The 13895-nt window shown below is 46.5% G+C and overlaps 1 protein-coding gene across 1 annotated transcript in view; it reads right to left on the bottom strand.

The window, feature by feature from the left end:
* The window catches only part of LOC144174474 (corticotropin-releasing factor receptor 2-like), a 309774-nt gene that overhangs the window by 80488 nt on the left and 215391 nt on the right, over positions 1-13895 (bottom strand). The window contains exons 4-5 of the mRNA XM_077703189.1: positions 6851-6951; positions 1084-1216 (exon numbers count right to left, since the gene is read on the bottom strand). Of these exons, the coding sequence (XP_077559315.1) occupies positions 1084-1216; positions 6851-6951 (234 nt within the window). The remainder of the gene's footprint in view (positions 1-1083; positions 1217-6850; positions 6952-13895) is intronic.

Here is a 13895-nt window from a genome sequence, read left to right as displayed (position 1 = left end):
GACGACGTTTGGCCACTTTAAAGCAATATTTCTAATGGTGGCCGAAATGCGAGGCTGTGACGCCTGTGTCATCCCGGCCCCACCACCAATTGAGCAAGAAAGATGGAACAAGGAAAACGCGTCTTTTACGTATTTATCCCGTGGAAAAAATGCGTGTAATTCGACAAAAAAACTTCAAAATATTCCAGACGTATTCTCTACATTGGCCTGGCAACGTGTTCAGGCAGAGCGGGTAGCTTTCCTTCAGTTTTCCTCTAGCCTAGCCCTTGCAGAGGTTCTCTTCAAGAAGCTCAATGTCCGCACCCATATTTCAACTGTATAAAGGGCATACTGAGATTCGTCTGTTTCAAAAGTTCCGAATATGAGTGGCAGAATATATTGCACGGTTGTGATGAAGCCGAGACCGGAAGTGGCAGGTACGCCACGATGCTTCTGCTAGAGCAGCAGAAAATGGCCGTTTTAAGTGCGGAGCGCCTTAGGACCACACAATGTCCATCTGCGTCCGTGCGCATAGAATTTTCGAGCCTGTGTCTGGTAGACCACACAGAGTTAGTGTCAGTCGTCTTACCCATTGGGCTGCGACCCTGAGTCAAACGTGAGAGTCAAACGGCTTACTCCCTCGCCTGTAACGGTGCGGAGTTCTTTAGGCCCTCCCAATGTCCGTCCACGTCCATCCGTGAGCACACCACCATCAAGCGAAAATCAAGCGAAATTTGATTTGAGCCGTGAGTTACAGTTTCAATTAGGGAATAATTAAGGTGCAACTGACGGCTCAAATCGAATGAAAGTCGGGGCGCAAATCGGATGTCACTCGGGGCGCAACTTGGATGTCATTTCGAGTCCCCGTAACTGGCACCCTCGCCATCATCCACGGCGTTGAGATGCTGCCATTTTTAAAATGGACACAGCTCAAAATTCCGCCCCACGTCTTTTTGTCGATCCGGTATACTCTCTTGGGAAAGGTTTGCTCCAAGCTCACAATAAGACGTGAAAGTTTGTCTGGAGTTCATCGCAGCATTAAAATGTCGGCTCATCCGTTCTCACTGGAAGTGCAGGAGCGGCGATATGTAAAAGGGTACTCACGACTTGTGCGAACGGCGTGGGCTCGTCCGGGTTCAGCACGACAGGCATGGAGAGCACCACGAGCATGATGGCGTGCACCATAAGCGCCAAGACGAGATTCTCGTGCACGCGGGTTCGTGAGCACTGTAGTGACCTGCGAAAAATGGGGTGTGGGTTGGGTGGGGCGGGGACAGAATACTTAGGATGTGTAAGGGCTGATTTCTAAACAGGGACAATTTCATCGCTGCGTGATGCAAAATTTGGATACACTGAACAGGACAGCTGAACATATCAGTTGGACATGCCGCATTTATCCGAGTCTTCGAGGCACATTTCCGGTTTTTTTTTTCTTCTGGCCATTGAGGCCACCAAAGTACCGGGAATGGTTCGAGTTCACTCGTCGCACGTGACAACAGGCGCAGAAGACAGTCCTTGCATTAATCGCCTTCGTCCTCCATCCAGACGGGCCGCACCATAGCGTCCCCAAACACGCACCCTTCCCGCACACCGTCCTCTGGCCCTCACCTCTTAGTAATCTATCTCAACAAACAAACAAACAAACAAACAAACAAACAAACAAACAAACAAACAAACAAACAAACAAACAAACAAACAAACAAACAAACAAACAAACAAACAAACAAACAAACAAACAAACAAACAAACAAACAAACCAGCAAGCAAGCAAGCAAACAAACAAACAAACAAGCAAACAAACAACAGACAAACAAACAAGCAAGCAAGCAAGCAAACAAACAAACAAGCAAACAAACAAAAAAAAAACAAACAAACAAACAAAATTTTTTCCCATGACACACTTTCGAAGTTTGTTTTTCGCGAATAGGCGCCGGTAGATAAATTTCAACTCAAGACTGAGAATTCTGCGCCATATAAATGGCCTGTTTACACGCTATCAGTGTACAGTCACCGTTTCGCGATTGCCGTCGTTCCTTCTCACGACCATGCGGAACAGCGTTACTTGTTTCTAGCGTAGCTATTTGGTTTTTTCTCAGCTTCCGTTACTTTGCGACAAGTACGGTGCACGCAATCATTCCTGCCATGCTATGGGTTGTCTACACGAATGTCCTATTTCACGTAGCTGTAGTGTTGGGCAGGAGTTTATTTGGTCAAGATGTTCTAGCTGCTTTTACAATATTTCTGAGGTTGATTCAGCGAACGACCACAAACAAGTCACCGCTGTGTTTACGTATATTTCATTACTGAGGTAGCAATCAATCGGGCGGAACAATTTGTCGCACATATTACTGACACCACCGAGCGAAATGCCCAGAAATTGCGTTTGAAAGATAGCATCGGCGATGTGGAACTTGTTTTTTTCTCTGTGAGACGACATGTGCTGTACCAGATATTCACTTCGCTACTTTTCGCATTCTGCCTTTCTTCGTCTATTGGCATGCTAGTGTCACCGTATCTAGTGACACTAGGACATTTTAACGCTTGGTGTTGTTTTAATAATCCCGTTAATCACTCCTGATTTTTGGCGCGGGCCGAATGAACATTCTTGGGTCTTCAATACACATCAGACGTGCTAAAATTGCAGACCGTGGTGAAGTCTTAGTAGGAATAACGTTAGCGATCACTTGATAAGAAAAATTATTTGGAACTTTATTGCGTATCAGTGAACAAACGAACGTCCTTAGAATAAAGCATTAATAATAATTTGTCATTATATTGTTATAATAAAGACTTCCCTCCTGTCCTTATCCTTCTCGCTGAAAACAGTCAGATCCAAAGGCCGGCAATATAAGCTGCGTTTTTTTAAGGGGAGAGGAGAGACTACTTTTGTATTGAAGCTCACAAGGCACGCGGAGACATATTTCAGGGACGACACTCGATGTTGCAACATGTAATTTCGCTGCAGTAATATTATACTGCCGTAATACCTGATCACAGTTGCTCCTAAAGTCGCGACGTTCGCGATAAAGAGGTGGAGTTGACGCCGCTATCGGATGTGTTTAATGAGCTTTCCGGGGATGTTAAATGAAGGGGAGTGACCAGGTCATTAGTTATTTAAAGTATCCGAGATAATGGGCCAAGTTGGCAGCTGATGATGTTGGCGGTTGCATACATTCCCTTATTTTCGGCTCAGTGCGGTGTAAGTTCTACCCTGTAATTACGAATGACCCGCTCTGGTCGCTACAGCCGTACTTGGCATGCGTACGTGCGCGCACTCGGGTGTCCGTCCGTGGGTATCTGTGCGGGTGTATACTTTTCTACGTGTGCGTGCGTACGTGATATTTAATGCGCGTACGTCCATGTGGGCGCTTGTGCGTGCGTGTTTTTATGTGTTTTCCTGTATGGATGTATGTGCTAGCGCAAACGGTTGCACGTACGCGTGTGTGTATATGTTTGTAGGAGCGCATACGCTAAGGTGTGCGAGTGTGAAATCCATGCAAGCGTGCACGCGCCCGCAGTTTTTGTGTTTAGGTCACGGAAAAAAAAGGACATAGTTTGAAGTTTCAATAATATACACAAAAGCGCCCTTTTTTAAATGTGGGTCAATTTCTCAGAGCCCGCTGAAACTAAGAAGAAATTTACTTTTTGTTGTTTTTTACAACAAAATAATGAGTCCGTTAGAACTGCCGCTCGTGGAGGAGGGAGGGAAAACGTTTATTTATATTTTTTTTACTGGTTGGGTGGCACTCCACCGGGGTCTTATGCGGCGGGCTACAGTTTCCAATAAGGTTAGCAGGGTTTTTTTTTTTCTTTTTGATAAGCCTAATGAGTAGTCTACAAAAATTATTTGTGATAAAAAGATAATGTGGGTGGGTTTTTTTTCTACGTTTCTTTTTTAATTTGCGCTTGCAATGCCTTCGATATTAGGGTGACTCATTTTCTTGGCGGCCGCTTTCCTGGTGGAGGAGAAAAGCAAAAACGCCCGTGGGTACGAGATTTTGGCGCACGGTAAAGATACCCAGGTGGTCACAAATAACCCGGAGCCCTCCAATACGGCGCGCCTCATCGCCTGCTTTGCGTCTGCGCCTTAAAGCCTGCAATCAATCACTCATTTTTCTAACGTTTACGTTTTTCTATCGTAACTTGTTTTCCCGGTTACGCTAGCGTACCAAGCAAAGACAGCAAGCACATGGTATGTTTTCTAAACAATCCGACTGAGCTAGATTTTTAACGGTGTTATTACTGTTGTAATGCTCATCAATATAGCCTTAACATTTACTCTGATGCTTGTGTTCTTTTTGCACAGTTTTCGTGATTAGAAACGTCTTTACCTTCGCCTGACCGCGACAAAAATAAGGCAAAGGGGGCTAAACAAGTGGGTAGAGGCCAAGCTGTTGTTTGACCTCCCGCTAGAGTAACAACAAAGAAGTTGCCCTAGCGCGAACGTGCCACAGATTTAAGCCCCGTGGTTCGTTAAGAACCACGCGGCCAGGAGCAAAGGCGAGGACAGCACCAGTTAAAGCGGTTATAATCCTCTTCCCCTCTTGTTCTTATTTTGACTGCATTGCTGACCTATGCCTAATGAATCACGAAGTCGTTAGGCGGCCCACTGGGCGCACTTTGGCCAAGAACGCGATAAAAATCAATAAATTGCGTAAACTCCCCCCTTGACCCCTTCTCCCGAGATCGTGCCCGGAAGCGCTACTGCAATCAGCAACGTTGGACGTCTCGGTAACTATAGGTCAAAAAACTCGAGCAGAAAAGTGTAAATGACAGTGAGCTTTCGAAAAGTTGACGTGACCTCCAATAAATTCCGGTTCGCGTTCAGAATAAGATGATCCACACTTAGGCCGGGTTTGATTATCCCGACGTTAGTACGCGAAAGCGGTACACTCTTGCACAACCAATCACGTCGTATGCACGTACCGCCAAGTTATATTGACATGAGGCCTGCGCTGCGGTCGTATATCGTAGGTAATTTTCGAAACTACGCGAAAATGCTGTCTAACTCATTATGAGTTCAACGGAAGCTGTTGCTAATGTACGTTCGGTAAATGTTTGTGTAAGTGCCTTTAGGGGACACTTGCGTTTGAGCGTAGACCGCAGCCGACAAAGAAAACTTCCAGCTCCAAACTGATGTCAGCCTTGATTGCAACCATATATTTTGGCTGTAGCCGGAGCTACTTTCGATCGTATGCTCGAGTCGACGGAAATGTTCAAACTAGAAGTAAAACAACTCAATTGCTAGCACAGAAGTAACTCTCACCAAAGAAAGTTTTAAAAAAATACGAGTTGCGCAGCTATTTCACTAACCTGTCTTCCTAATAGCTGTGCTCACCTTCACTGAATCGCCCATAATAAACACAGCTTCTTTTTTTCCAATTCTCGCGTGCCTTCTACTTGTTGACTGTGAGCCGAAGGTACAAAGAAAAAAAAGAAGGCGGTGAAGCAATATTGAAGTCCTCAAGCAAAGTTGTTTTATTACAGCATTCCATGGGTCTGTTAGGGGATTACCGCATGCGCCATAGGATGCGTATTCTGAGAGCAGTTGATGAGAAAGTTCAACGCCAAAGCAAACAACTCTTCCAGCTCTTTGCTAACTTCCATAACTACATGCTGCATAATAGCTTTCATTCGAACTGACGGTGCAGTTCGTGCTACCGGAGCACGCTGGTCGCCCCGTCCATGCTCTCTGCGAGCTGATTAAGGATTAGCGACAATGCAACAGAAAAATAAGAATTCCGGTCCACGATTCCTATTAGGCACAGGAAGCTCCTATGTCGACAGTCCTCGGCAAAGATCGTCTCTCGCGAGTGGCTGTCTCATTTCCGCGCCGTAATTAGGACACAATTAGCTACCCTTCCATGTTGGCAGTAGGAAAGAAGTGCGTTGATAGGCGTTCTGAATGGTGCCCCAAATTTACGGCGCGTTCAGTTGGAAAGTGGAAAGTAAGTCACTTGTGGATCTCGCTTGCAAAATAACGCAAAATATTGTCGCAAAATAGAGGCAAATGCGGGGTTTTTTGAAGGTGGCAAAGTTTATTGGAGTGAACTCGCGCTCCGCAAGAAACTGTCAAAAAATAGGCCTCGAAAGGAAGTCAAAGACAATGGCGTGCGCTGTCGGGAGTCTGAGGAGCGAATTCCACGGCGTTCGGTTAGCATTTTCTTGACTCCACGTCGTGAATCTACAGATGTATACAGCAAGAAATTCGCCTTGTCAGTCGCCGTCAGTCCCCCGCACGGATATGCGTCACGTGTTAGCACGTGTGTGTAGGCCAGGGAGAGACACTACTTGTGTCTTTTTGTCTTGCTGTTTGTCTTCTATTTCTGTATCTAGTTGGGGCGAAATATCCCAGCCATTATGAATTGGCCGCTTCAAAATACGTGCGCGCGTGTATTGTGGGCGGGGGGGATGTTGGAAGAGCTTACAAAAAGGCAAATGTATTTATCGTTTAAATTTGTCCTGCATCCACGAGCGCAAGGAAACACGCAAGCACTCAGACAAAAAAAAAATATGAAGATGCGTTTAGTGCTACGAAAGGCATTTCATGCCTGTAACACCAGACAGTAAGAGCCGTTGTAAATAAAAAATACATGCAGGGAACCGAAACGATATACCAGCCGGCCAGTCCATTCGTTCAACAAACTCGCATAAATGATAAGCTCAACTTCTACAAGTTTCGGCCGGCGCTCGAAATTCATGACAGCGCTGTCGCCGCTTGGAGCTCCTTTATACATCATTCATCCCACGTACTGGAGCGATTCGACGTGTCGCCCGAATGCTTTCGCAGGGCGTGCGCTGCCATGGAGGGTGGGAGCTCTGGGGCGCCCGTGCGCCTGCAAGTGTCACGAGAAGGAGGACGGTTGCTCACCTGAAGTAGCAGAAGATAAACATGGTCGCGGACAGGAATATCAGGGAGAGCAGAGAGAACAGCAGGAGGATGTAGCTGACAGCCAGGGAGGACATATCTCGCTGCATCAGAGACATGGAAGAAAACGAAATACAACAACTAAGTCACTACGGTAGAGCATAATGAGCACAATGTATAAAGGACACCTACGCCTTAATTGTGCTGTTAAAAATGTTCATTCTTTTGGTCACGATGAAGTGAAAGTCGTGAGCCTTGATTTATTTTCGAAGTTCAGAAAGACCGACAACATTCAGGTCCTTTCCGACCCCTGCATTAAGTGCCACTGGGACCGTGCGTATGCGTAATGTGCGGTGATGCTGTTGTTGTCCCCTTGATTTCAAGAGAACTCATTTCATGAATATTAGGCTTTAATTTTTGGTTACGGAAAACTTACGTAGAATATAAAAATTATGCGCCCCTCTGTGTAACGACGGCGCTGGTGGAACGCCAAGCGAAATTTCTCGTGAGGGATTCCTTGGTTGTCGTGTGAGTTTTGAATTTGACTCGTTGAGCTGTGACCTTGACTAGCACAAAGTTTAGACTTTTGATCGCAGCGGCTTTGACTCTGACCCTTCGCCCCTCGATTTCGCCCGAGGAAAGCTTCGTGTTTAACTATCGTCGTCGTTAGACGGAGGGGTGCATGATCTTTCTGTGTAATTTTGTATGTCCATGCACCCCTCTTCAAATCCAGACTGCTTCTACCGTGTCCGAACGTCGCAATCGGATAGACGTCCGCTTCATAACGAGTGGGAACCAGGTTTGATTCCGGCCACGGGAGGCATTTTTTCTTTCTCTTCACCCATCGCCCCCCCCCACCCCCAATCATCAGCATAGTTAAAAAAAGTTGGCTTTCCTGCGATGCGCTTTCCGCGTGTCATACTCCACCAGTGAGACATAAAAACACATAAAAAACCTTCGCTTTAATAGGCACTGGCCGGGTGTAACATCTAGTTCGCAAATGCGATAGTGTTGTCGTGGCCGGGATCCCCCAAATTATGCGACTGCAACAATGTGAGGGAAACGGCTCGCTTATCGCCTTTTACCTTTAAACAAAAAGGAAAAAAGGACCAAAAACCTATTATCACGTGTGATGCACTAAAACCTTCATCCTGATAACGTGATGCAGTGTTCACGAGCTCGTCGGCGTCCCATTAAATTAAGAGAGAGAGAGAGAGAGAGAGAGAGAGAGAGAGAGAGAGAGAGAGAGAGTTGTGCCTGGGAAAACAGATTGACCACGGGTTAAGCTATAGCTTGACTCTGTTCCAATGCCACCGATCTGTCCAACCGTCGATCATCCAAGCTCAATTTCACAGGTCACGCAAGAAAAGCATCGCGCTTGCAAGATTACATGTGGCCGCAAAAAAAGTGCGGACTTTCTTGGACGTCGCATAACCGGCCCCGGAGAAAGCAAGCAAAAACCAAATAACAATAACAATGGCCCTTGCCCGTCCCGGCGGTGGGTGCCGAAGTCAAAGTCGGTGCCCCCAATGCTCATCCGCTTGCGTTCCCTCTACACCCCCCCCCCCCTCCTCTTCCCGAAAAGCCTACGTATAGAAGATCGCGAAAAAAATCCTTCCAGGCGCAACGGCTAGTCTAACATCCCCGTCCCCCTTAAATGTATTCCCTCTGTCTTCTCTGCCACCGACGACAGCTGGGAATCAAAAAGAGAAAAAGAGACCACCTTTGTGACTGTTTATTGGTAGAGCATTCGTTGCCCTCCGGCACCTCCTCCCCCCTTCCCCAAGCTGCAGGTAAGAGCAAACGTGAAGCTCTGTCTATGAATGCGGGTCTCTGCGTTTACAACCTTCCAATGTGAAGTGTCTAGATAGGGCACAGGGAGTGACTGGAATGACGGTAACCGTTAAAACATAGAGAAGCCGAAGAAATGACGTTTTTCCCTGGATTCCACGCAGAGCTCTTTCACCGACATTAGACAGGAGAGTGTGTTGTGAGGTAATTTTGGCTTAATCGTTAGACCCTTGATGTTCATCACTGGAGGAAGACCTCTTCGAATGACCCCCGGCTGCCTTGATGACACCTGAACTAGATGCATTCTTATGGCCGTATTCTGAGTCCGTCCTCCACTCCAGTTGCTCCCTCCAATCGTGTGAGGGGAGGATTCAGCAATGCTTATGCATGGGGAAATCGATTTCAAAGGCCTTCTCGACCGGAGGCTGGGTAGTAGGAAGGACTCAGAATACCAGGGTTATAACTCGAATGAGTCTCCGAAGTCCCCTCAGCTACACTCATTAAACCTCATGGACTTCTCGTCCCGGTTATCAATATCAATTTTGTTACTCTTGTGGTCTCACATAAACCGCCTGTCTTGCGAATCGTATGGCGTCTCAACTAAGCATGTGTCGCCTAACTTCAGGTACAATATTCTCTATTATATCTTCCCAGGCCGTCCAGCAGGTCTTGGCTGCACTCGAAAGGCAGCGACCCAGCGAAACCGAGGGAAGACTGCCGCCCCAGACCAGGGGCAGGCGTGGTCGACCCGAGGAAGTAGCGGGGCCGCGCACGAAGTAGAGGCGACACCAACCGAGACGACGTCAAGGCCACGTCACGGCCAAGTACCCTAACAAGACCAGGGTGACAAGCCGTCTGCAGGCCCTATCAATAAAGTTGTCGTACCGTACCGTATTATATCTTTTTTCCCATCCATGCATAGGTTTTTTTCTTTATTAAACATAATACATCTGCCATCTTTCATTTCGCGGGTCTTCCGACCTATCTAAGCTTTCTTATTTTTTGTTCACCCCCTCTCCTCTGGAAAAATTAGCCCCAGAGTCCTCTGTACACAGTAGAAGTGTATATTGGACACAATTGTGTTCAATATACACTTTTGGTTTTACTACCAGATCTAGTGCCTTTTTGTTACCTTATAGAGGTCTTGCTGCACGCTTCACATTTCAAATTAATTATGCACCTCATTTCGAACTGGTTTTCGAGAAGCTGCTAACCAGTAGACTGAGTTATTTGTAATGAACTACATCCTTCATTTTTGCATTCCAAAGGCCTTTGTTGTACCATGGTTTGACTTACCTTTTTATTTATTCTTTTAAAGAATGCATTGGATTCGTGAACGGGAGGGCTGCCATTCTGTTGCAGGCGTTATACCAAAAGCATCTATAGTTGGTTTCAGAAGCTGTGTGCAAGTACTGTAAAGGCTACATTGCTGTCAAAAGACCGCCCACTGAGGGCGCCTAACTCACCACGAAGGAAAAGCGACAACAGGCGCCGGGACCTTGTGGTTCCAACTGCCCAGAGGGGACACGGAAATGTCCTTTCAAGGCCCCATCACAGTGAGTTATGTGTGCTCGGTGGGCGGGTTGTTGAAAGCAATTTAGCTTTCTCAGGGATGCACACAGCTTCTGAAGCAAAATATAGGTACCGGGCTTTACTAAACGATCAAGACACTCAAGGGATCTAATCCAATGCTCAATTCAACCTCTATGAGTGTAGTGCAAGAACGTCCATCACCCGACGTGAATTTTGACGTCCTCAGTAATCGAGAAGAGAGAGAGAGAGAGAGAGAGAGAGAGAGAGAGAGAGAGAGAGAGAGAGAGAGAGAGAGAGAGAGAGAGAGAGAGAGAGAGAGATTTATGGGCGGGCGAGGTCAGCCAGTATAGCCGTTCGCCTTGCTACATCAGATTAGAGTGATGGTACCATGAACACATATGAAAGTAACTCGCACATGCGCATGACGGCTCACACACACACACACACACACACACACACACACACACACACACACACACACACACACACACACACTCACACACACGCACGCACACGCACGCACACGCGCACGCGCACACGCGCACGCGCACACGCGCACGCGCACACGCGCACGCGCACACGTGCACGCGCACACGCGCACGCACACACGCGCACGCGCACGCGCATGCACACACACACACACTCACACATGCACACAAGCACGCACACACACACGCATGCACCCGCACGCACGCGCGCACACGCACACACACACACACGCACACGTACACACACACACACACACGCATACGCACGCGAAACACGCACACGCTCGCTGCACGCACGCACACACACACGCACACGCGCACATAATCAGGCGAAATCTTTAGAAACACTGTGCAATGCTGTTACTACACCCGCAAATACCATGTTTTCCAACCATTAGGCATAATTACCTATTTCTATGCCGGCAATTTCAGCTTCGATAAACCCTATCCGACCAGGCAAACTAACTTGCTAAAAATCGCACCTCTCCCCCTCGCGCTGATTCTGATAGGGAAACTCCTCATCCTAATGCATTCTCGAAACGCGTTCTGCCCCACTTCTAATGAATTGTAATGTATTCCCATGTAGCAGCACGCTTCGCTCTCCAGGGGCTAACGGAAAGCGCGTACGAGCCGATTGAGAACGGCGGACTTCGCATTAGCGGAGCAGGTTGTTCCACAGGAGCCAAATGACAGCCGTAAACTGGCGATAACAAAAAAGTTAGTGGCGGCTTCTGCGGCTGCGGGAACTCTAGCTCGTTAAGCGCTTTGTGTGGAATATTTGAATATTCCGAAGATTTACGCCACCTGCTCTCGCTGCGTACAAATTTTGAGCTTCTTGCATCGGTCCTTTTCCCGTAAAGTTTGTTTCAACTTTCTGCAACTCTTCTTATTCTGCCTGTCTTTTTTCCTTCCGTGAGGTTTTTGGATCGAGAAAATTACTCAGCTGCGCACAATCAGAAAGGTAGCCGGAATTCGGTCTTATGTAGCTCCATACTGCGAGGGCCGTAACTCGCAGTTTCCCCTCCCCACGAACACCCGCACACCCACACAAAACAGGAGAAACGATGAGAGAGAGAGCGAGCGAGCGAGCGAGCAAGCGAGAGAGAGAGAGAGAGAGAGAGAGAGAGAGAGAGAGAGAGAGAGAGAGAGAGAGAGAGAGAGAGAGAGACGAAATTATATCAGCAATTCTGGAGAATTATGGGGTAGTCTATTGTGAAGTGTAAGTCTGTTATAGGCTTAGAGTGTGTACAAACAGGGCACAAAAAATAAAACGAAAAGGTGACCTTGAAGGCGCAATGGGGGAAAATCAGAATTGTGAAGGCTCTGAGATAGTATGCAAACACATTGCAAACCATTTTAGCGTGGTGGCCCCGAACGGCACATGGTGTTTCCTGTTCTGCTGACCGTTATAGATAAACAAGGCTCTCGGCTTTCTCGGATTACTGAAAGAAGTTATTATAGGGGTAAACTGCTCTCTAAAGCTTTTGATCGTGTCGCCCATTGTCGTCTTATCACAAAATTAACCACCCTTCGAATTGACTCCTTCACACTATTCATGGCTTCGAAATTTTATTTCCAAGGGTCAACAGTTCACACTAGTTAACAATATTGCTTCATCTCTGCTTACGTGACGTCAGGTGTGCCCCAGGACAGAGTTCTGGGGCCTTTGCTCTTTCTGATTTACATCTACGATTTGCCACTAAATATTTCCTCTCCCATGCGCATTTTCGCTGATGATTGCATTATCTACGGTAACGACCATCAAGCGCTTCAAAACGGCCTCAGCCTGATTTGTCATTGGTGTAACACTTGGTTAATGGCTTTAAATGTATCAAAATGTCAGGTAATTTCTTTTACCCGTAAGCGCGTCAACTCACATTTTTCATACAACGCCAATCACATTGAATTGCTGCATACACCATCGTACAAATATTTGGGCGTTCACCTAACAAAAAATCTTTCATGGTCATCCCATGTTACAGCCGTCTATGCTAAAGCATCGAAGACACTGGGATATTTACGGCGTAACCTTAGTAATTCCCCTTCGAGCATTCGCAAATTGACCTATCAGACATTTGTTCACCCGCAACTCGAGCAGTACGCATCATCCATTTGGTCCCCGCATCCCATCTATCTCATCGACATCATTGAATCAGTCCTAGACAGGGCAGCCCGTTTCATCGCACGAGATTACAGCCACCATTCCAGCTTAACACAAATAAAGCTTAATCATTCACTTCAGCCTATGGTTCAGCACCGTAATATCGCTCTTTTATCTTTGCTGCACAAATATGTTTATGACGGCACTCGTTCCACATTGCCTATCCAGATCGCATCCAACACGTCTCAAAGTATAAATAACAAATTAGGTTTTTCCGCTTATACGGTTCCACACATTCGTTTATTTTCGCTGCGCTTCCTGTTGCCATTCGCTTGTGGAATAGCCTTCCCGACAGCATTGCTTCCGAAAACAATCAGGAAAAATTTCTCCATCTCCTTCACGATCATTTTAACAGTATATAATTAACGGCATCACCTTGTTTGTTTCAGTAGGCAAGAGGTTTTGACCCATTTTCAATTTTTTTTTAATGTATGCCCTATTTTGTTGCTTGTATTTAGTTTCCTTTATGCGCTTCATATGTTCATTGTATAGCCAAACTATGTTAATTAATTCACACTTTTTTTCTTCTCAAATTTTGCTGCAAGCTTTGTATGTCTTCTTTGATTTGATTTGCCTGTGTGGAACCATGATATATCTTTGCGTTAATTTCCAACAGTGTGCCTACCTGGATTTTATATCTGTTATGCCTTGCGTGGGCTACTTGCTATTTTCATGTTTTTATGTTTTTTCATGTAACCCCCCTCACTCAATGCCCTCCGGCCTGTGAGGTATTTTAAATAAATAAATAAACAAATAAACTGTACAATACAGGTAGACTGGGAACATAACATTTCGATTAATTCACTTTTGTGCCCCTGTAGATTTCCCTGATATGTTGACCGCTGAATATAAGCAGAGGCTGCATAAGAGTAAAACCAGAGAATATTTTTTAGTGTGTAAAGCACGGCGGCGCGACGGGGCCTGCTTCGAGAGTAGAACCACGTTCTAAGCACTTGCGAGGGGCCTCGTTTTCACAAACCGACAGCCTCAGGCTGTTACCCATTCGCATTACTTTACAAGAACCCTTCCTCCTCCTTCTCCTCCCATACGCCTAGAGATGAGTGTTTTCGGTGGA

Source organism: Haemaphysalis longicornis, unplaced genomic scaffold, assembly GCF_048455015.1.
Source record: "Haemaphysalis longicornis isolate Haplotype H1 unplaced genomic scaffold, Haemaphysalis longicornis Haplotype H1 scaffold_3, whole genome shotgun sequence".
Lineage (NCBI taxonomy): Eukaryota > Metazoa > Arthropoda > Arachnida > Ixodida > Ixodidae > Haemaphysalis > Haemaphysalis longicornis.
Note: the sequence above shows the minus strand (reverse complement) of the source record. Positions and strands in the feature narration are given on the sequence as shown.